Genomic DNA, 22,093 nt, shown 5'->3' on the forward strand with positions numbered 1-22,093 from the left:
GAGCGGGATGGAGCCTGGTGTTCCCGCCATTCGTGTGATAATAGCAATCCACTAAGTCTATGGTCTGTGTAGGCCCGTAGTGCCTGGTTACCCATTTCAACCTTGCCTTTTACCAGGTTCCATCATAAAAACTTACTTGGAAGGGAAAAAAAGGAAAGGTCTTCACAGTGACCGTATCCTTCTCTCTTCTATCCAGGGTCCCCAAATTATATGCACAGGGGACCACCCGTGAGATCATATCTGGGCTCCTAGATGCGAGGGGGCCGGCACCGGTCTGCCAGCACCTGTGCCACGGGGGACTGCACCTGGCATATCTGTGGCCAAGGAGCAGGAAGGGCGCCAGGCAGTTTACCTGGAGGCAGACTCTGCCGTCACACTGCGATGGTGGCTCCCTGCCCCGAGATGGTCCCCTGAGCACCCCAGGTCTCCTCCCCCCGCCCAGGTTGGTCCTCTTTCTCTCGGGGACCCAGGGGCCCCATCTCCATGACTGGCCACCTTCTGTCCTGTTTGAAATGCTGCCCTTTCTTTCTCTCTGGGACACCGGCCAGCACTGAGTCCTCACTCACTGCCTTCTCCTGTCTCTGACCTCATCTCACCTGAAGCGTGTTTTATCTCGCGGCTCACCGGCTCACCGTGGGAAGCCTGACTGGTGTTTGCCACTGGCGTGTGATTCGTGAACATTTATGAAGTGGCCTTTGCCCCGGCCTCCGTGAGCACAGACAGTGGTTGTGGGTGTCTGGGGTGGCCAGGGCTGGGAAGGCCCCAGGATTCTGAGCCTCCCAAATCCTGGCTGTTTTTTCTGGATCGTGGAAACTGCCCCGCCTTCCTCTAATGTGCAGCCCATCCTGGAGGCTGGACAGTTTTAGGCTAACCTGAGTTGGGAAAGAGTAAAATATAACTTTTTTTTTTTAAGGTTCTTCTTCTTTTTTTATTATTGAAGTACAGTTGATTTACAATCTTGCGTTAGTTTCTGGTGCACAGCATAGTGATTCAGTTATATGTATACGTATATATATTCTTTTTCAGATTCTTTTCCATTATAGGTTATTACAAGATATTGAATGTAATTTCCTGCACTATACAGTAGGACCTTGTTGTTTATCTGTTTTATATTTGTAGTGTGTCTATGTTAATCCCAAACTACTAGTTTATCCCTCCCTTTCTCCTTTGGTAACCATAGCTTGTTTTCTATGTCTGCAAATCTATTTCTGGTTTGTAAATAGCTTCATTTGTATCATTTTTTAAGATTCCACATATAAGTGATACCATGTAATATTTGTCTTTCTCTGTCTGACTCAGCTCACTTAATATGGTAATCTCCAGGTCCTTTCATGTTGCAGCAAATGGTATTATTTCATTCGTTTTTATGGCAGAGTAGTATTCTATTGTGTGTGTGTGTGTGTGTGTGTGTGTACTGTGTGTGTGTGTACACATATACACACATACCTCATCTTCTTTATCCAGTCATCTTGAGACATTTAGGCTGCTTCCACATCTTGGCTATTGTAAATAGTGCTGCTATGAACATTGGAAACATTGGTATCTTTTCAAATTAGAGTTCCCTCTGGATATATGCCCGGAACTGGGCCTGCTGGATCATATGGCAACTCCATTTTCAGTTTTTTAAGGATCAAGTAGAACTCTTGGTAGCCTTTCTTGGGGTAGCAGTACCCTGGCTGTCACGTGCAAGGTGCCTTGGTTATAACTTACATTTTGTGTAAATGTGTCAGCACAGGGCAGCCAAGCTCTGTTACTGTGCAATTGTAGGTCCCTGGGCCCAGGCTGGTGCCTGTGTCTGGTGTATAGTAATAATAATAATATTTTATATTAGTCTATAATTAATATACTAATAATGGTAGTATCTATTGAACATTTATTTTGTGCCCGGTGCTGTGCCAAGTGCCTACAGTGTGTGACCTCATTTCATCTTTGTCACCTGTGCGTAATCATCGTCTCTGTCCCCTTTCTGCAGACAGGGGAGCTGAGACGTGGAAAGGGGAGGTCACTTCCTGGGGCCTGGTGAGGTCTGGATTCGAACCCTGTCTGACTCCAGGCCTTCCTGCCTCCCTGGCCTCCGAGAACTCAAACCATTTGGTCTGGGACAACGCCAGACAGCTGAATTTCCAACCATCTCCTCTCTTTCTGAGTATGCTTTATTTTAAAATCACATAAAAATAACTCAATTTGCAACTGGCAGGGCTGAGCCATAAGGTGCCTTGGAGGCTTTTCCGGCTGCTCAGGGGCTCAGGCCTCAGGAATCAGGCCCCGGGGGCTGAGTTTCAGCTGCTCTTGGCCTGGGCTTTGTCCCAGGGCTGCGGTGGAGGTGGCACCCAGCAGGGGTGCCAGGGGGCGCGCGGGACACTTCTCTATTAAGGGAGTGCTCCTTGCATCTTCTCGGTGCCAGGGGCTGCCTGGCACCAGTGGCGGGTTTTGGGAAGTCTGAAAAATAAACAGTGTAAATAAAGCAAAGCTCCACCCGAGGAATCTGAGACAGGCGCTGTCTTCCTCGTGGCTGTGTCTCCACCCCCCGCCTGTGTCTGGTTCTTGGGGATCAGATGCCTGGGGCTGGGGTTTCACCTGAGTGGACCCTCTTCGTTTTTATCTTTGTCCAGAAGCCAGAGGCGGGGGCGCGGGTGGCCGTCCAGCTGGCCTGGGGGGAGGCGCGGCCAGAAGTGACTCGATCCACAGGAATGTGGGGCCCGTGCCTTCTCCATCCCTCACCACACTGTTTCCATATCGGGGACCCACTGGACTTATGGGCTCAGCTGTTCCCACTGGTGCCGCTTTCAGCCCAGACAGCCGAGCTCTACGTAGCTCGTGTGTGGGGGGAGGACAAGGGGTGCGACTTCTCACGCGTCGCAGGCAGCGCAGCTCCGGCTTAGGTGTGTGGCAGCAGGACACAGCCGTCGTGGAGGTGAGGCCGGCTGGGCCGGACCTGGGGCCTGGGACGCGCACGCTCAAGCCTCTGCCCTCTCCCGGCCTGAGGGGCCTGTCAGTGCTGGGAGCCGCGTGCTGGCCCCGCCTGCCCCCCGCAGGCCTGAGGCCGTGGTCTGTCCAGCCTCTCTGTCTGGCAGGGCCGGCCTGCAATCGCCATTCTGGTTGGACTTCTGAGGAAGGACAGAGCTGTCACCACAAAGCAGTGAGCAGACACGTCTGGTGTCCAGTGGGCCCTGAGGGCAGGGCGCTGGGACCTCTGCCCTGGGGGGCCGCGGATCCATGGGGTGCATCGGTGCGCTGGAGCCACTAGGAGAGAGGGAGAGAGTTACTACGAGGAACTGGTTCACGCCGTCACGGAGACCGAGGACGCCCCCCACCTGCCGTCTGCAGGCGGGACACCCCAGGAAGTCTCGGGTGTGTTCAGTCCAAGTCCGCAGGCCTGAGAACCAGGGGAGCCGATGGTCCGTCCTCAGGCAGAAGAAGACCGGTGCTCCCTCCAGTTCATGTGGCCGGGCAGAGAGAAGATCCTCCTTCCTCTGCCTTGCCTTCTGTTCAGGCCCTCAGGGGAGGTGGTCTGCTTTACCCAACCCCCCAATCAAACGCTCATCTCACCTGCAATCACCCTTACAGACACAGCTGGAAATAGTGTTTAGCCAAATATCTGGGCACCCGGGCGTCCAGTTAAATTGACACATATGGTCAGCCATCATCGTGGCTGGGGTGGGGATGGGGGCATTGCAGGAGATTCGACAGCCTCACGGCTTCTGAGCCTCGCTTCCCTCATCTGTGAAATGCAGTTGGTGGCTCCTGCCTCGGGGGGTATCACGTTGAGTGAGGGGGAGAATGGACACAGAGCTCATGGTTGTCTCAGAGCCTTGGCAGTGGGCGTGGTTGTGACTGCACAGCGTCCACCTGGTCCTCCTTGGTCCCCCTTCCCTGCCCCATGTCTTCTTGAAGGCGTGTCGGGCCCCCGTGCTCACCCCACCCAGAACCACTCAAGTGTGTACCTCTTACAGTGTTGTTTACATGGTGGGTGAGTTCACCTAAAATTGGGGCCATGTTGGGGTCCTCCCAGCCCAGAAAGAGGCCAAGGCTTAGTGGCAGGTATCTTGCTCATTTTGGGCAGACCTGGCCCATGTTGTTGACCCATACCTAGTCATCCTGCAAACATGGAGAGTGTATGCGTCCGGGGGAGCTGGACATGAAGACCAGGTCTGCAGGACGCCCTGCTTAGGGCTCTGGAATCTTTAGAAAGAAAGTGACTGCATTCACTCCTGGTCGGTCGTAGTTTAGCAGCGAGTTTGTGGAATGAATGAATGAATGAATAAATGATACAAGAGCCTCTCTGGAGGACGGCAGGGGAGCAGCTGGCACCTCTGACCCCAGCGTTCTGGGTTCTGGGTGCATGTCAGATGGCAGAGGCTGCAGGTGGGTGTCTGGCTCCAGCCTGGGCCCCTGCTGCACTGCAGGCCCTTCTCCAGCTTGTCTCGCTGTCCGTGGGAAGGCCTCCGTCGGGCCAGCGTGGGTGTCCCTGCCACTGTCTGCAGGATGGCCTGGTTGCCCGGGTGGCAGACTCAAGCCCCGTGACCTGGCAGCGACAGGGCGGCCGCCTGCTGGGAGCCTCTGGGGTCTGGTCGGCTTAGCGCCTCAGCAAATCTGTTCGAGTTGGGACTCGCCTGTCCTGTGCCTCCCCAGGGATCGCGTGCCGGGCGGAGGGGTGTGTACAGGGAGGCACGAAGTGGAGGTCTGTTCTTGCTCCCTCCGGGGGTCCGGGGAGAGATCAGTGCGTCCTCCCTCCTCCTCGTCCGGCCCACTTCCCCCGTGTTATAGACCCTGGGGCAGGGAACCTCGCTTCCCGAGACGGGTAGATGCAGTTATGCTGGGACCTAGCCCCATCCCGACCTGTGCCCGTACATCTCCATCCCACAGGCAGTCCTGGCGACCAGGCACACTCGAGTCAAGCCCAGACTTTGGAGTCTGATGGACTTGGCTCCATTCTGGGCTCAATTCCTCACAGCCGAGTGGCCTCGGACAAGCAACTCGACCCCACTGAGACCAGGCTGTCTTATCTGCAAAACAGGGTAGTGAGAGTTAGGTGGGAAAATGCATGTAAAGGGTTTGGCTGGCCAGGGGCCAGCAGCCAGATGGTGGTGGCTGTTACTGCAGGTGGCGGCCGGGTCCCCGTGTTACCTGGGAGGACCAGGGCCTCTGGCCCCACAAGGGATGGGTTCCAGGTTCTGGAGCCCTCGGCAGAAGCCCAGGGGAGGGTATGCCCAGTGCTAACCAGCCCCCAGTGGCCTCAAGTGACCTTTGCCCTCTGCCCCGTCTTTAGGAGTCGCGCGGACCTCCAGTGGCCGTCTGCGGAAGCTTGGTGACCCGACTGGCCCGGGTAAGTGCCTCGTTCCGCCTTGGCCCCCCTCTGTGGGTCTGGGGCAGGAGTCACTGCTCACAGGCTTGGAAGAGACTTGACCACCACAGCCTGGTGTGGGCAGGGCGGAGGGGTGGGGGGCATGCGGGGGCTCCGCCTCTCAATCTCGGGGCCCCAGCCAGGTCTGTGCGGCTTCTCCCCACCGGGCACCTCTGCCTCCCAGATCTGCCCCCAGGGCAGCCATCCAGGAGGCTACCTTGCAGTTTTGTTGGCATGTCCAGCAGCCAGGCCCAGGGTCCGTGCTCCTTCTGTGGCCTCTTGTCAGAGGACATTGGGGCCCAGAGAGGGAGGGACTTGTCCCCCCAAGGAGATGGCAGAGATGTGTCAAGGACCTGTGGGGTGCCAGACCCCAGGCCGGATGGGCGGAGGGACATACTGGTGATGTGGCAGCTGTTCTGGAGGAGGGGATGTCCCCACCGGGGGCCCACACCCCACCTTCAAGGCCAGCCACATCCAGTACAACTCTCTGTGTCGGTGGATGTGCTCTGTACCCGCGCCATCTAGTACGGTAGCACCTGAAGGATACACTGTTAAGTTTATTTTATTTATTCATTCATTTGCATAGAATTATTTAATTTATTTTTAAAATTAATTTCCACTTAATGTGTCCATGTGGCTAGCGGTGCTGAAATTAGGTGGTTCCAGACCACGCTGGCTCTCTGGGACCCCAGAATTCTGCCCCCAGATGTTCCCGAGCCTACTTCCGGGGCCAGCCCAAACCTCTCCCCAAGTTTGTCCTCCAGAGGCGACCCCCAGCCGGTGGGCTGGGCACCCCCAGGGCCATGGGATGGCCGAGGGCGGCTCTTTCTGGGGAGCGGGGTAGGGGTGGGAGTCATGTCAGACGGTGCGTGATGTTCAGGCCGCATGTATGAAGCCCTTGCAGGGCAGGATGGGGCTAGGGGTGGGAAAGGAAGGGTGACGCAGGGCTGGAGGCCTCCAGCCTCCAGGGCGGTGAATGATTCACATCCGTGGTTAAGCAGGAGCCCCACCCCCTGCAGACATGTTAGGCCGCTAACCACTGGGCTGTCCAGCCGCCGCTGTGTTCCTGGGGAGCTTTTCTTGGCTCCCCCTGCCTCTGCAGCTGTCTGCCTCTCTCTGGTGGGCCTGATGGGGCCTGATGGGGCCTGATGGGATGGGGGAGGCCCCTGCACCCTGGGAGTGAGGGCTGGGGAGGCTGGTGTCCTGGGCTGTGTGGACACAGCCTCCTTCTGGCCGTGACTTCCCCTTGCTCAGACTGGCCAGTTCTGTGCCATCAGCACTTGGCAGCTGTGGCCACGGCTCCCCTTGGAAGCCTAAGGCATAATTTGCCCAAGCCCAAAGCGGCAAGCCATGATCTGGGTTTCACATGGGACCGCCTGCTGACACACGAAATCCTCTCTCTGGGGGCCCCTGCGGGCTCCGGCCCAGACACCCGTTCCTTGTCTTCCTGGTTCCTGTCTCAAATCCCTGCCTCCCAGTGGCTAGGACCTTGTTCCAGGTAGGGTTCTTTCCTGGACCCCCAGCCTCTCAGCCCCCTGCTCCCTCTGACCCTCACAGAACCCTGCATTTGGAGCCGCCATCCACCCCTGCCCTCCTCCCAGCCTGACCTCTGTCCCACACTCTGCCTGAGCTGTGTCTGGCCCCTGCGCCCCGGCTCTTCCCCAGAAGGCAGAGGGCCCACATTGTGGTGCCTCCTTCTTTATTTCAGGATTTCACGAGGCTGTGTTTGGGACTGGGAGACCAAGGGATGGCTGTTTCTGGCATGAGCCACAGTCCCTCAGCCCAGACGACACCCACGGTTGACCTCTGACAGCTTACTCACTTCCTGTCTTTTTTCAAAAAAATGGAATTGTTAGGCATATAAAAAATGTAAAGAATAAAATAAAGCACCTGTGCACCCACTATCCCGCTTAAGAAATAAGGTGTTACAGGTGTAGCCCAAGCACCTGGGGACCCTGTTCTCGCTGGGGGGGAGGGGCGCCTGTCTGAATTTAGAACTGTTAGAACTGCTCCAGTGAGCGTGTCTGTACCACGGGTGGTGTGTCTGCACGACATGCCGCCTCCTCCTGGACGCCAGGAGCATCACATCACGTGTCCCAGGGAGCCAGCCTCTGCCCTGTGCTTTTTCATGAGATGGAACAACTTTGAGATTTGTCCACAGAGATCCATGTAGCTTAGTTCATTTATTTTGACTGTGGGCGGGGGTTCCTCCGTGTGGGGAGGTGGAGTTTTCTACCCCTCGGCCTGTTGCTGGAGGTCCAAGGAAGGGTTTCTCTGTTCCAAACACTGCTGGACAAGTGCTCGTGGGCAGACGGGCTGGGCTGGGGAGCTGCGCACCCCCTGCCCTCCCCAGTGGCCTTCTGGTTTGTTCCTACACTCACCCGATTTCTGTGCCGTGAGCAGCCGGTCTGGGCAGCTGCCTCCCAGACCAGTCTCCGGCCGACCTTTGCCCTGGTTCCCACGGCACATACATGGCGTTTCCGCCGTCTACTTCCTCACCTCGCTGCTGCCCAGCCAGCCCAGCCCGCCGGCCCCAGGCTGGGATCCCTGGGGCCTTCTTCTGCCCTGACTTCCGGTGCGTGGCTGGGTCCTGCCTCTCCTCCTTCAGATACCTCCGGGGTGGTGGCCTCGGCCCCAGTTGCACCTTTATTCCTCCGGGAGTGGGGTCAACAGTGCCCCCTCCTACATTCACGTTCACTCAGAACCTCGGAAAGCGACTGTATTTAGAAATAGGCCTTTGACAGGTTAGTGAAGGGTCTTGAGGGGAGGTCATACTGGAGTTAGGGTGGGTCCTAACTCCCTCCTAAGAAGAGGGCCACATGGAGACGGGGGCAGGGATTGGAGCTTTGCAGCCGCAAGTCATGGGATGCCTGGGGCCACCAGAAACTGGAAGAGGCACGGAAGGATTTTTCCCAGAGCCTCTGGAGGGACCACGGCCCTGCTGACACCTTGGTTTTGGACTTCTGCCTCTAGGACTGTGAGAAAATCAGTTCCTGTTATGTTAAGCTGCCGGTTTGTGTGATCTGTCCCAGCGGCCGCAGGGAACTAGCGCTCCTTTCCAGTGGTTATCGCGGGTGGTCAGTTCTCCCCCACGGAAGGATCTCCCCAAAACGCTGCTGTCTGGGCTGCGTCCCTGCCCTCTGGGGTCGGGGGAAGAATATGATCCTTGTGGCTTCCTCCCCACCCCCACCTTCCTGTGCTAGCTCACCCACCCCTACCCAGCGTGTCTCCAGCCCAATGTCATTGCGCTCAGCTGTACTCATTGTCCTACTGTCGTCGTCCCCCATGGACAGTAACTGTCCACTGTCTCTCCAGGGCAGCACAGGAGAACTGCTTGCCCTGCCACTGAGGGAGGGAGGGAGGGAGTAGGGAGGGAGTGTCCTCTGCTGGGGAGATGGTCCAGGAAGAGGCCCCCAGAGTCTTGGCCACTGTGCATCTGACTCCTGGGCTCCCGCAGGCACCCCCAGCTGTTACATCCCCTCCTACCCCCGACACCCACTCCTCCTCCATTTCTCTCCTGTCTCAGCCTCGCCACCCACCCAGGCACTCAAGCAAGAAGTCTCAGTGTCGTCCTTGACCTCTGTCCCCCCAGAACTCCCAAGTCAACACAAGATCTTGTCAGCTCGCCTCCCCCCACCATGGCCCTTGGTTGGGCCACCCGTGATCTTGATGTGTCTCCCCTCACCCCTACCCTTTCCTCCCAGCAGAGGCTCCTCCCTGTCCAGTCAGCATTCAGAGGGCTTTACTCAGTCCCTCCCGAGTGCCTGGGCCAGGCCAGTTGGCACCATTTACGAGCTCCTTACAACAGATGTGGTCAGTGTCCCCTGGCTCGAAGAACCTTTGGTTCCCTTCTCCCCACGGGATGACCTGTAAACTCACTGTGACGCCTCCCAGCCTGGCCCAGCCTCCCACTCTGCTCTGATGGGTCCCAGCCCTGGAAGTCATTCTCTTTCAGGGTAATTTGACCCAGCCTGACAACCCCGTTAGCAGGTGGGCGGTGGGGAGTTCTGCATCCTCCCCACCCTGGGGCTGGGCGCTTGCGGCAGGCGGCCAGTAAATATCATTGAACTGAACTTGATAGGAGAAGCTTGGGGGGATTGGCAAAAACAAAAAAACAAAACAAAAAAAAAAAAACAAGTTTAAAACAGAAATATCAGTCTCTTTTTGCCTTGGCTGAAAAGTCGCTTTTCTGTTTGCCTTCTGGAGAAGAAATTTACGGAGGATGCCTTGTCTCCAGGGAGGAGGAGGAGGAGAGGTAGACCTGGTCCGGCAGGGCAGCTAGCAGGCACGGGTTTACATTTAAGTTATTTATTTAACACAAATGAAAAACTCAGTCCTCAGTAGCACTGGCCACGCTGGAAGCTCTCAGCCACACGTGGCTGCCACACTGACCTTGCAGATACAGACGTTTACATCAGCGCAGAAGGTTCTGTTGGGCAGGGCTGGGCTGGGTTAGTCTCCACACTGGATCTCACAGCCATTGTTCATTGAGTGGGCATTTATTACGTGCTTACTGAGCAGGCAGAATGTTGGGCTCCCAGCGGGAAGTGAGAGGCAACAGCCCTTTGGGGAGTTTTCAGTATTCTGCAGAGTTGAAGCACGGGGGGCCTTGGGGCAGACTGCCAAGGGCCCTGGTCTCCACGACGCTGGATTCCCCCTTACTCTGCACAGGCAGGTGGGGGCGGCCTTTAGGAGTGAAGTGCCAATCCCGGCTTCGGCAGGGCCGCAGTCAGGGAAGGATGGCTGAGAGTGGGGGCTGTTAACCGTGGAGTTTGGCCTCATCTGGGCTGCTCGTCTCCATTGTCCAGATTTCCTTCCACACCGATCTGGAAGAACTCCCAAAGCAACAGGCCAGCCCAGGCTGTTTGCACCAGTAAACCCTGTGGCTGTCCCCAGGGCCGAGAGTAGCGGGATTGTATTTATTTAGTTGCAGCTGAAACTTGAGGCACAATAAAGAGTGGAGCAAAGATTCCGGAGAGGAATGCAGCCGGCCCCGGGCCCGGACCCGGCTTGCTTGGGGAAGCTGCGGCAGCCAGACTGGGGCTGGCCCAGGAGGGCCTCGGCCGGCTGCCCGGCTGCTGGCAGGTACAGTAGCAGTGGCTGCAGGAGGGTCAGTGGGAGGGGCTTGGGGGATGGAGCGCCTTTATTTTTAACTCAGGGAAGCAATGGAATCTGGGGATGAGCAGGAAATGAATGGAAAAGTCAGTTTTTAAAGTGACAGGCTGGCGGCCCCTCTAGCTTGGAGCTGACTGTGGAGTGGTCCCATGTACCTGTATGAGGGGTGGGGAGGTGAGCAGGGCAGGAAATCTGAGCCCAGAGCCTCAGGAAGTGTCCTTTCAGTCTGATTGCTAGTCCTCCACCTCCTCACAGGCCCCTCCCCAGGATGAGCACCGGGAAGAAGATTGTGCCCTCCCGAGGCCCCTGATGCCCAGGTCAGGATCACCTACAGCTCTCGCTCCCTTTTCTCCTGGCCTGGGATCGCCTCTCACTTCTGTGTCCCCTCCCTGGTGGGTGCGGGGGCAAGCAGACGTGCTTCCTGGAAGAGGGCCTAGCTGTATCTTTAAAGATAAAGCAGTCCTTCCTCCTTCTTACACTGGGCCCCTTGCTGGCGACGGTGACATCGGAAAGGAGGTGTCTGGGAATATGCAGAGCGCAGGTGGAGGTCTCTGGAGTGAAGGACAGAGAGATACTGCTTTTAGAACGGTCTGGAAGGGGCTGTTGGACAGCTGTGCCCACCCCAGCAGGTGGGCAGGCTCGGGTGGCCGGGAACTGGGGCTGGCACAAGCAAAGTTGCCCCAGACTGTGGCCCGGAGGGGAGGGGGTTCTTGCCTCCCTAGGATAGCAGGCATTGGTCCAGTTTGGGAAGTGCTGGCTTAAAAAGCCAGCAGACACCCCACCCCCACCCCCCCCCACCCGCCCCGCTGGGACTACTCTCTGGTTTACTATGCTAGTGGGCCTGGTGAATTTAAGATTGGGACAAAGTTTTGCATAACCATAGAGCCACATCCATATCCTGCTGGATGGGGGAGCCATGTGGGGCTCCCGCTTTGGGGATGCAGGTCTGGCCTGACCTTGCCAGTTGTCCCCTGAGTGGCCAGTGCTGGGGTCGGGGCTGGGACTCCTCAGCAGTGGGGGCGAGGGGCTGCCCTCCCGCTCCCCCTGCCTGGCCTCACCCTATCTGCGCCCAGCCTCTGCGCCGGCTCATGACTAACACGGCCCCATTGGAGCCAATCAGTGCTGCCAGGTTTTTGGTTTCAGATTATCCCTAGCTTGGGCCAGAATGCTCAGATTTTTAGGCATGGTTGGGGAATGGACATTGAGCCAGACTGTGCTGGGAGGGGGGTGCCCAAGGGTCAAAGCCGTTCTCGGCAGCTGCACCAACCACAGCAGCAAAACCCACAGCGCGTGCCACCGGCGCCTGCAGGAGGAGGCGGCCGGGACGGCTGAGGCCATGGCGGGGCTTCTTGTCCCGGCCCACCCCGCGTTTCCCCAGCCGGCCTGGGTCTGCCGCCTTGCGGGGCCTTCCTGGGCCTCTTGACGTGGCTGGAATGGGTGCCGGAGGGTCCCCCATGGCATTCGAAGTGTTCTTTCTTTTCTGTAGTTTCTAAATTTATTATGATGAACACATAGTGCATTTATACTCAGTAAAAGCAATGAGGAAGAGTTCTCTCAAAATCAAAAAAGAGACTGAATGAACAAACCCCCAAACCTCCCTGACTCCCACCGTTCCAGCTCTGTGGCTGTCAGTGGTTGGTTTCATGTGGCGTCGTGGAATGAAGTGCAATCACGAGAAGACGTGGCCCGGGGAGCGCAGGCCCATGGGCTGTGGTGTCTGTACGAGTGCCCCTTGGCGGCTGTAACAGACGCCCACACACCACGGGGCTTACACCAACAGAAGTGCCTTCTCCCACAGCTCTGGAGTCCAGAAATCTGAAATCAAGGTGTCCACAGAGCCGTGTGCCCTCCTAAGGCTCCGAGGGAGAAACGTGTTTCCTTCCCTGCCTCTTCCAGCTTCTGGGGGCTGCTGGCTTTTCTTGGCTCATGGCCGCATCACTCCGGTCTCCAAGACCAGCATCTTCGCACCTCTCTCTGCTCATCCTCTTCTCTGTATGTCAGATCTCGCTCTGCCCCCTCTTAGAGTGGCGTTTAGGACCCACCCTGATGATCCAGGACATTCTCCCATCTCCAGATCCTTCACTGAATCCCACCCACAATGACTCTTTCTCCAAATAAGGTCCCCTGCACAGGTGCCAGGGATTGGGTTGTGAGATCTTAGGGGTCATCATTCAGCCCACCACAGTGCCCGGAAGTCTCCAGACCCACCTTCCGTCACTTGGAGCCACCCTTGGAGCTGTCCTCCAGGTTCTGCTGGGGGAGGGGGGTTGCAATTTGGTGTCTCCCAGCAGGTGTCACCCCACCCAAGAAGATGCCCTTACTACCTAGGAGACTGCATTTGGGGTCCTACCCTGGGCAGGAGGGGACAGGGACTTTGTGCCATCCAGTAGAGAACCGTGCATAGGCCTCTTGTGGGAACACAGCTCACGTGGCCGTGTGGGGCAGGGGCTGCAAACTCAGAGGCCGCTCTGGAGGAGGGGCTGGCATTTAATGAAAATGAGTGAGGGGGCTGGGGGTTGCGGGTGGACCACAGCAGACCAGAAAACGCGCTTTTATCTAAAGTGAATAGCACGCCTCAAACCAGCGCCGTGTGGCTGGGCCGGAAGGCTCGTTCAGTGCGGCCACGGGCCATGAACCCTCCCTTTTCCGACAGAAGCGGAAAATCTGGAGTTCTCAGTGCGATTGCCCAAGTATTCGACACTGGCACGAACACATGATTGCTTTAAACAGGGTCAGGCAGACAAAACCTGTTTCTTTGTCTTGGGCAGAGGGTTGCCAGTTTGAACCCTGGAGGTGAATAAAACTTAAAGAGCAGAGGGGATGCCCCCCAGTCAAAGCCCCCCAGCCCTCACCCTTAGCACGTGCTGCCGCCCTCCCTCTCCCCACAGAGCTGCCAGCTGAGCAGCCCGGGTACCCCAGTGAGCAGCAGGAAGCAGCACCGAGCCCCCAGCCCAGCCGGGCCCCCCGTCCCTGCCCAGAGAGGCGCTGAGTCTGGGGAAATCGGTGGCGAGGAGCCGCGCTCCCTCCCGGGGGACGGCGGGAGACTCACTGACTCATGAGTGTGTGGCAGGAGTCTTCCAGGAAGTCTCCATCCCGCGCTCTCCCTCTGGCTCAGGCGGGACGGCCAGCTGCCTCCGCCACCGCCACCGCAGGCTGCCGGGACACCCAGGCGTCTGCCGGGGTGACTTCTCTGGGCTCCTCCCCGGCAGGTGCTCCTGAGCCGGCCCTCCGCCGCCTGCCCGGGGCGCGACTGCCCCTCCTTCCGGCCGGGTCGGGGTTGGGGTGAAGGGCCGGCGGAGGTTGGAGGGCAGGCAGGCGGGAACCAGGCTTTCCAAACGCTGGAACCAAAGGAAATCGCAGCATCGCGGGCCGGGGTGGGGGAAATGAAGGACTTTGGAAGTCGCCAGGAATTCGACTCTGCGAGCTGGTTTCCAAGAGGCTAAGTTCAGCTTCTCCAAGTGGATATTAAAAAGGAGCAGCGAGGCTCGGGCGGAGGGGCCGGAGGGGGTGGAGAGAAGGCCGCCGGAAGCCGCACGCTGCACCTCTGGAGCCGCGCACACAAAGCCCGGCGGCCGGTCCTCGGCCCAGGAGGACCCAGGGGACCGCAGCAGCCTTTCAGGGTCCACGTCCGGCCCTCGCGCCCGCCTCTTCTTTTTTTTTTTCCACGTCTCTCCTTCACTCCTCTTCCCCTCCCGATTCAGAGACAATGCTACTTCGGTTTGGAGCTCTAACATATGATCAGCACATGGAAATGTGGTAATTTGGATGTATTCGTGATTGCAACAGATTGAAGAAATTAGACCAGACAAAGAGTGTTTCTGGAGGAGGAGGAGGAGGCAGAAAGAGGGAGGGAGACGGGGTGAGAAAGGGGAGGACGCCTCTGGAAAGGGGGACGCCGGGACTCCCGCCTGCTGCTAAATATATCCGTAGTGATGGAGAGAGACCGGATCACAGGTAGGCCAGCGGCCCTCCTCCCCGAGGCTGCCCCTTCCCCTTAACTCAGAGCTTTCTTTATGGTTCGGGAAGTAGGCACCCTGGGGTCACTTTGACTCATTTCTGTGGGCCTACTTCTTTCCCTTTGGGCTGTTCTGAGGTCTTGGATGTAACGTTCCGAAAGCCAAGCTTGGCGAAGTCTGGCTGTTACTGGATCTTGGCTCCCCTTCCCCGACTAGTTCTCTTTCTTTTCCCCACGTGCTGCTTTTGCATCTTAAGACGGCTGTGAATGTGGAGCCCGTGGGCCCCGGTCTCCGGGAAAGGGTGGGGGGACCCACTTCTGGCACTGGGGTCCCAGGCGGTGGCATCAGGACGCCGGTTGTGGTTTGTTTGTCCCCGATGCGGTTTGTTTGTTCGCTGCCAACCAAAGTCTGTCTTCAAGGCCGCCTTGGTCTCCTCCCTGAAATAGCATTTTGGTGCCTTCCCGGGAGTTGATTACAGGGGTGGGAGCTCCGGGTGCCCGGACAAGACGTGCAAATGCAAGAGGGAGCGTGTGTGTGTGTGCATGTGTGTGTGTGTGCGTGTGTGTGTGTGTGTGTGTGTGTGCATGCACACACGCACAGCACAGAGACCTTGTCCTGTTCTGTCGGAAGCTCAGGGGAGTTAGCCAAGATGACTCCCTCTTGGGGGTGCTGGTGTCACTGTACTCACCTGGGCACCCTGGACGAAGCGGGGTGGGGGGAGTGATGATCCACGGTTACCAAGGGATGTTTTAGGACAGAAAGATCAGAGTGGTGGGCCCTGCTCAGATTCTGGGGCAGAATCACTGTTTAAAACATCTGAGTGTCACATCAGGGCAAGGAGTGAGGGCAGACGACTGGTTCTTGGGCTGGAGGGACCCTCCAGGTGCCTGAATTGGTTCCCCGCACCCCATACGGGATGCAGGCCAAGTGGTTCACGTTGGCAGCCCCCAGGGAGCGGGCTCAGACCCACTGGGGCTGGGCAGGAACTGATGAATGGAAAGGAGGCCGCCCTCCTAAGTCACCCCGCAGAAGCCCCTCTTTTCCAGGGCAAGCCTCCTCAGATCTTCAGCCAGGCGTGGTGTACTGTGTCGGCATCTGACATAGTCACGAGTAATTCCAATTCATTTCAAGGCCTGCTGCTTAGGGCGCACCCCGCAAGCCAGGTGCTGGGGTACACTGTGCAGGCCTGAGACATCCTGGGGCATCAGCCTCTGGGCTTCAGGTGTTCTGAGCTGACCCTGGGTCAAAGTGAGGATAAGAATGTCACCCCACACATGTCATTGGCCTGGTCTCTTGTTTGCCACTGTGTGAATGTGTGGGGGGGCCTGGGGAATGAAGGTGCATCTTGGTGGCTCCTCTGAAGACGGCCCCTTGCCTGCTGCTCTAGGGGCTGATCGGATCCCAATGTGATGTCAGGGCTGCCTGGCGGCCCCTGGGAATGGAGCTGCTCACAGGGTGTGTGCGCGTGCCCTCCTCGCCAACCCCGTCCCATGCCGCAAATGGGACTGCGACTGACCGCGGGAGGTGGGGCAGCCACGGAGATCCTTGGAAGGCACGGCTGGTGAAACCGCGTCTCGTCTGTGTTTGAACTCAGTGACACTGGCCAGCTGAGGGTGGATGGGGCACAGAGCCAGGGCTCCCTGTTCTCAGCTGGCAGGGGCTGCAGGGCGGGGACACTGAGAGGACCCGTGCGGGGCCTGGGAGGATGGTCACTCCACTGGCTTGGCTGGCAGGGGCCTCTGGCCCAGCCTTCATTTCACAGATGACCAAGTCACAGCCCAGATGGGTGACCACCAGGGGACCAGGGAGCCGGGGTACAACGGCCAGAAGGGGTTCCCTGGGGAACCAGAAGTCATGGCAACATCTTAGAATGTGCTGGGCTGAGCAAACTCCAGGAGCTTTTCACAAACTCAACAAAACTGCCTTTGAAAACGGTTAGCTCTGTGCCTTTACATCTGTGCTGAGCACCTCGGCCGGTGACAGCATGGCAAAGATGAAGTGGGGACCTTCTCCAGGATGTGCCTGAGGAAAAGTTGGTACTTTCTATGAAATCCTCATTTGGATGCGTTTTCATTAAAAAATACCTATTTCTTTCAAAGCTCAGTAAGAAACTGGTTACAGATATGAATGAAAAGGAAAGTCCCCAGTTGTCGTCCCTTGTTCCTCAAACCTGGTCAGACCTTGTCTTTAAGTTGTAACTCGGAGCATAAGCAGTCTCTGGGGAAGCTCGGTCCACCCTCTCCCCGCTGGGACCTTGAGCACGTCCCTCTGCAGCCCTGGATTCAGTTTCTAAATCTGTGGCAGGCGGGTGTTGGGTCCGCCTGCCCGGGGCAGCATCCCCCACCGCCAGTGGGCTTCTGAGCCTGTTCTGGGGACCCCTGCTGCTGCGGGGGCTCCTTCTCACAGACGCTTCCCCTTTTACTCACCATAAGGCGTTGTGATGTCTGCCTCTGTCCTGTCCCCACCACCCACCAGGTAGGGGTGGGGCTGGGGGCCAGGATGCTGAGTGTGTCTGGCCGGGCGCCTGTTGGCCAGACACCCCACATGCCAATTTCCAGGAGTGGCTGTCCCTGCTCATGCCCCACTGGGCGTGTCTGGCTGGCTCTTGGCCACTGCCCAGCAGCTGTCCAGGAAGGGCTTGTGGGGAGGGGGCTGGGGGCAGGTGCGAGTGGCCACAGGAGACCTCAGATCTTCTCTCTCCTCCCTCTCTTGGGAGCACCCAGCTCCCCCCCCCCACCCCCGCTTGGTTTGTGACCCGAGGGCTGGGTCCTCTTCTGCTGTCAGGCACCCTCCAACCCCCTGGAGGCTGCGGCCTTGCCCTGGGAAGATGCTGGAGGGCTTGTCAGCAGGGCAGGGATGAGTCACGGAGCAGTGCCTGGCCGCTGAGACACAGGCTGCTCCTTCCAGCCAAGGGTCGGCGTTTTTCCCTTGTTCTGGACTGGCTTTGTGGCTTTTACAAATCAAGCAGTTTTATCTTGTTCCAAGTACTTGTGTTTCAGCAGGGAGAATCTCCAGGAAGGGAACTTTCCACTGAAGGGCTGCAACTGAGCTCAGCTGGGCCTTGGGGAGGGTGGAAATGGCCACGCGGGTGAGTTGTCAGCAGGGAATGTGGACGTTTCTCTGCTCGGTTGTGAAGGTTGGTGTGGGGGCCTCAGGGGGCCAGGCCACACTGTCACCGAACGTCTGTCCCTGGCTCACCCAGGAGGAGAGAGCTGGCACTCTGCTCTGCTCGGGGGACTCCTGTGTCATGGCTATGGGAGGAGGGGGCAGGCCGGGAGCTGGACAGCCCCCACCATGGGAACCGTGCCTTCGTCCTCACTCTGCTGCCCCCTCCTGTCTTTGGGTCCCTGGGCCTTTGATACCCTTGGCCTGGGCGGCCGCTGCAGTCATCAGCTTCCTGGACCCGCCTGGCCCTCTCTGGCTTTCCTTTCCTTGTCTCCAAGCTGAGAAGCTTAGCCTGAAGCCCTCCTGGCCTCTTCCTCTTCTAGCTCTGACTGGCGAGGGCCTGGGGTCCTAGAGATGCTGTCACCAAGTCCCACAGACCGGGGCGCTTACACCAACAGTGGCTGAATCTCTCCCAGGCCTGGAGGCCGGAAGTCCAGCGTCAAGGTGCCTGCGGGACTGGCTTCTTCGGGAGACCCTGAGGGAGGATGCTTTCCAGGCCTGTATCCTGGCTCCTGGTGGCGACCAGCACACCTTGGCATCCTTGGCTGGTGGCTGCCTCCCTCTGGTCTCTGCCTCTGTTGTCACACAGCCTTCCTCTGTGTTTCAAATCTCCCTCTGCTTCTAATTTTTTTTCTTTAACTTATTTTATTATTTTTTTAGGGAAAGGTTATTAGGTTTATTTATTTATATATTTATTTTTAATGGTGGTACCGGGGCTTGAACCCAGGGCCTTGTGCATGCTAAGCAGGCCCTCTACCACTGAGCTATATCCTCCCCTCGCTGCTTCTCTCTTGTAAGGACCCTCGTTCCTGGGTTTAGGGCCCACTCAGATAATCCAGGATGACTGAAACTCAAGGTCCTTATCCTGATGACGCTTGTAAGACCCTTTTTCCGAATAGGTTCCAGGTGAATGTGAATTTGGGGTGGGGGCACCATTCAGCCACTTCCAGTGCCCACGTGTCCTGGGACACACAGGATGACTCCGTGTCTCGAGATCCCCTGGAGTCCCACTCTGGCTGCTGGCCTTTCCTCTGGGCCCCTGACCCCTGGCGAGGTGTGGGAAGCTTGGCCCCGTGTGGAATTCCAGGCGCCTGCTCGCTCCCCTTCCTGCCGGGAGCTGTCCTGTGCCCCCCGCTGGTGCACCGCCACCATGGGGTTGGAGGTGAGGCCAGGGGCAGACCCTGGGGACACAGCGGACCGAGGATGGAGAGGCGCGGCACCTGGGTCAGCCTGCCGGGTAAGGGCGCCTTTGCCTGGTGCCTCGTCATTCCTTTTTTTGAGCCCCACGTTGGTCTGTCCACCATCTTCCTGATTAGGGGGTTTGTTTCCATGTACAGTCCTGCTAAGGCATTGGCACGAAGATCATGTTGTTGTGCGGTAAAGAACTGCCTTAAGTAGTGACGTCACGTGAGACCGAGACTGCCCTGAGCCCCTCGTGGGCGGTCCCTGCCCCGCTCTGCACTGTGGGGACCTGGGGTGCCTGCGCCTCTGCCTGGACTCCGGACCCTTTTTAAAAAAATTGGGCTAAAATGTACATGACAAAGTTTACCTTTTTAATGACTTTTAGGTGTACAGCTCAGTGGCGTTAAGTGAGTCCACACCGTTGTGCAACCGTCCTTCCGTCTGCAGAGCTGCTTCAACTTCTCCAAGTGAAACTCCATCAGACACTGACGCCTCCTCCCCCGCCCCTGCCTGACCCTGGCAAACACCCTTCTGCTTTCTCTGTCTGCGAATCCGGCTGCTCCAGGCTCCTCACAGACGTGGAGTCACACTGTCTTACTTCACTTAGCAGGATGACTTCAGGGTTCCTCCATGTGGTGGCAGGGGTCAGAGTTCCCCGCTGTTTAAGGCAGAATAACATTCCATTGTGTAGATAGACTGTATTTTGTTTGATCTGTGGAGAGACGTTTGGGTAGTTTACACCTTTTGGCTGTTATGAGAAGTGCTGTCGTAAACATGGGTGTATAGATACTTGCTTTCAGGTCTTTTGGGTAGAGACCTCAAAGGAGAATTTGCTGGATCGTGTGGTAATTCCAGGCTTAGTCTTGGGGGAAGCTGCCTTATTGCTTTCCACCGCAGCTGCACCATTTTACATCCCCGGCAACAGTGCACATGTGTCCCAGTTTCTCCACATCCTCCCCCATACGTGTTATTTTCTGTTTTTTGTAAAAAAAGATTTTGTTATTTCAAAATAACAACCATTCTAATGAGTGTGAGGTGGTATCTCATTGTGGTTTTGTTGGTTGGTTTGTTCGGCGGAGGGGGAGGTAATTAAGGTTTGTTTTATTTTATAATTAGTATTTTTTAATGGAGGTCCCTGGGGTTGAACCCAGGACCTCGTGCATGCTAAGCACGCGCTCCACCCCTGAGCTGCACCCTCCCCCCTCACTGCGGGTTTGATTTGCGTTTCCCTGACGGTTAGCGACGTCGAGCATCTTCCCACGGACCCGGTGGCCATCTGTGCGTCTTTGGAGAAAGGTCTATTCAGGTCCTTTGTCAATTTTTAAATTGGGTTGTTTGTTTTTTGGGTTATTGAGTGGTAGAAGTTTTTAAACCTTTATTCTGGATATTAATTCCTTGCCAGATAAATGATTTGCAAACACTTCCTCCCGGTCGGTGTGTTGCCTTTTCCCTCTGTTGACAGTCTCCTTTGATGCACCAAAAGGTTTTAATTTTGGTGGAGCTCAATGTACCTGTTTTTCCTCTCGTTGCCTGCGCCTTTGGTGTCACACCCAGCACCACAGAGCTTTCCCTCTGTGTTTTTCCTCAGAGGCTTAGAGCTCTAGCTCTCGCGTTCAGGCCTTTGATCCAGTTGGAGTTACTGTGTGTATATGGTGTGAGATGAGGCTCCAAGTTCCTGGGCTCTGGACTCATTCCTTTGCTTTTCTCACACCCAGGCTGGCTCCACCGCGTGGCAGGAAGTGGGGAGATCCTGGGCTGGGCCTGGCCTTGTCCGTCCCCTCAGGCCGGCCTGGGAGGCTCAGCCGTGACCCAGGACACGGCTGGACTTGTGCTCTGCTTGCGGCAACGCAGGCCTGGGTCCTCCGGGACTGGTGATGCGGCCAGCCAGCCTAGACACGCCCCCTGTTCTCCGTGCTCTCACCACTCTGTGGACTGTGTGTGAGGCTGGCTGTGTGTCAGGGAGTGGAGTGGGGTGGAGTGTCTGTCGGTCTGTCCCCCTGCTCCTTCTCAGGAAGCCACCCCCCTTCTCTACTTCTGCGATCCTGGCCTCCACCTGCCTCCTGCTCCGAGCTGGGCATCCCCACTGTCTCCTTTCCAGCCTGGGCGCAAACCTCTGTCCAGAACATCCCACCCGAAGCCCTGGGCCTGAGGTCCCTCCAACCACGGTCCCGCCTTCGTCACCCTCACGAGGACTCTGCAGACAGGCTCCGTGGTGGACTGGGCTCCCCTTGGGACAAGCATGGGGTCGAGGGGAGACTGATGGAGACACTGGGGAGAGGCCCTCGGGACAGGTAGCCCACGTTTGGAAACTGCTTTGGGCCACAGGCCTCACGTGAACTCAGGACAGATAGCAAGGCAGATTCCGGCTCCTGGGGACCCCTTTCTGCCTGTGGGCTTGGGACCTGCCTTAGACCTTCACATCCTCCCTCCTTTTTTTCTTTTCCTTTCTTTTTTTTCCCCCAAGTGGGGAAACTCTGACATGAGCAAAGCTGAGAAAACAAAGCAACACACCCCTTGGAAATTAGCAAAGAGGCACCAGCTCTGAAACTTGGCTATAAAACCTTTCAAATGCCTTTGAGCGGGGCCTGTCTGCTGGAGCAGGTGGGTGTGAGAGCCGCCTGGCTTCGCGGTCAGGAGCCCGCTGGCCAGCGCCCCGTTCCTCCTCACTTTCCCAGGGCTCCCTCCTGCCCGACAGTGTGAACAATCAAGGACCCCGTCTGTGTTCTCCGCTTTGAGTTCATGGCGGGTCGTGACATCCCCGTCCAAGTGTCAGGCCAATGTTTACTGAGGTCGTACTCTGTGCAGGCATCTCCTCGGTTCTGGGCCTCCAGTGAGAAGCGAGGGAGGTCCAGTCCCTGCTCCTCTGGGACTGGCAGTCTGAGCTGGATATCAGGCAGCTAATCAATACACACAGCGGTAGATGATTTTAAATGAAGCAAAGAGCCAGTGATGTGATTGTTAATAGGTGTGTGTGTGTGTGTGTGTGTGTGTGTGTCGGGGGATTAAGGGACACTGTCCCTGAAGGGGTGACATTGAGCTGAAACATACATGGCCAGAGGGACCAGACCAGGCCGAAATCCAGAGGAAGGACATTCAGGCAAAGGGAACAGCAAGGGCCAAGGCCCTGCGGTTAGAACATCACGTGGGTGCCAGTGGCTGGGCTGTGTTCCTAGAGGAGAGGGGCAGGTGTGCGGCCAGCAAGATCGGGGAGGAGTGGGGGATGTCAGGTCATGCTGGGCTTTGGAGCCCCTGGGAAGGGTTTGTTTTTTCCTCGGTGAGATGGGTGCCACGTGGAGGAAGTGGCAGGACCCGAGCGCCCTGTGGTTGCTGA

The 22,093-nt window shown here is 57.3% G+C and overlaps 1 protein-coding gene across 2 annotated transcripts in view; it reads left to right on the forward strand.

The window, feature by feature from the left end:
- Positions 1-22,093, forward strand: part of SEPTIN9 (septin 9) — a 151,394-nt gene that overhangs the window by 10,035 nt on the left and 119,266 nt on the right. Inside the window, exon 2 of one of the 2 annotated variants that reach the window (XM_074343768.1) lies at positions 5,270-5,326. In XM_074343768.1, coding sequence (XP_074199869.1) covers positions 5,270-5,326 — 57 coding nt within the window. Of the gene's footprint in view, positions 1-5,269; positions 5,327-13,684; positions 14,414-22,093 lie in introns of those variants that run through there. The other variant, XM_074343770.1, reaches the window with a different exon arrangement.

The sequence above is a fragment of the Camelus bactrianus genome, chromosome 16, assembly GCF_048773025.1.
Source record: "Camelus bactrianus isolate YW-2024 breed Bactrian camel chromosome 16, ASM4877302v1, whole genome shotgun sequence".
Classification (NCBI taxonomy): Eukaryota; Metazoa; Chordata; class Mammalia; order Artiodactyla; family Camelidae; genus Camelus; species Camelus bactrianus.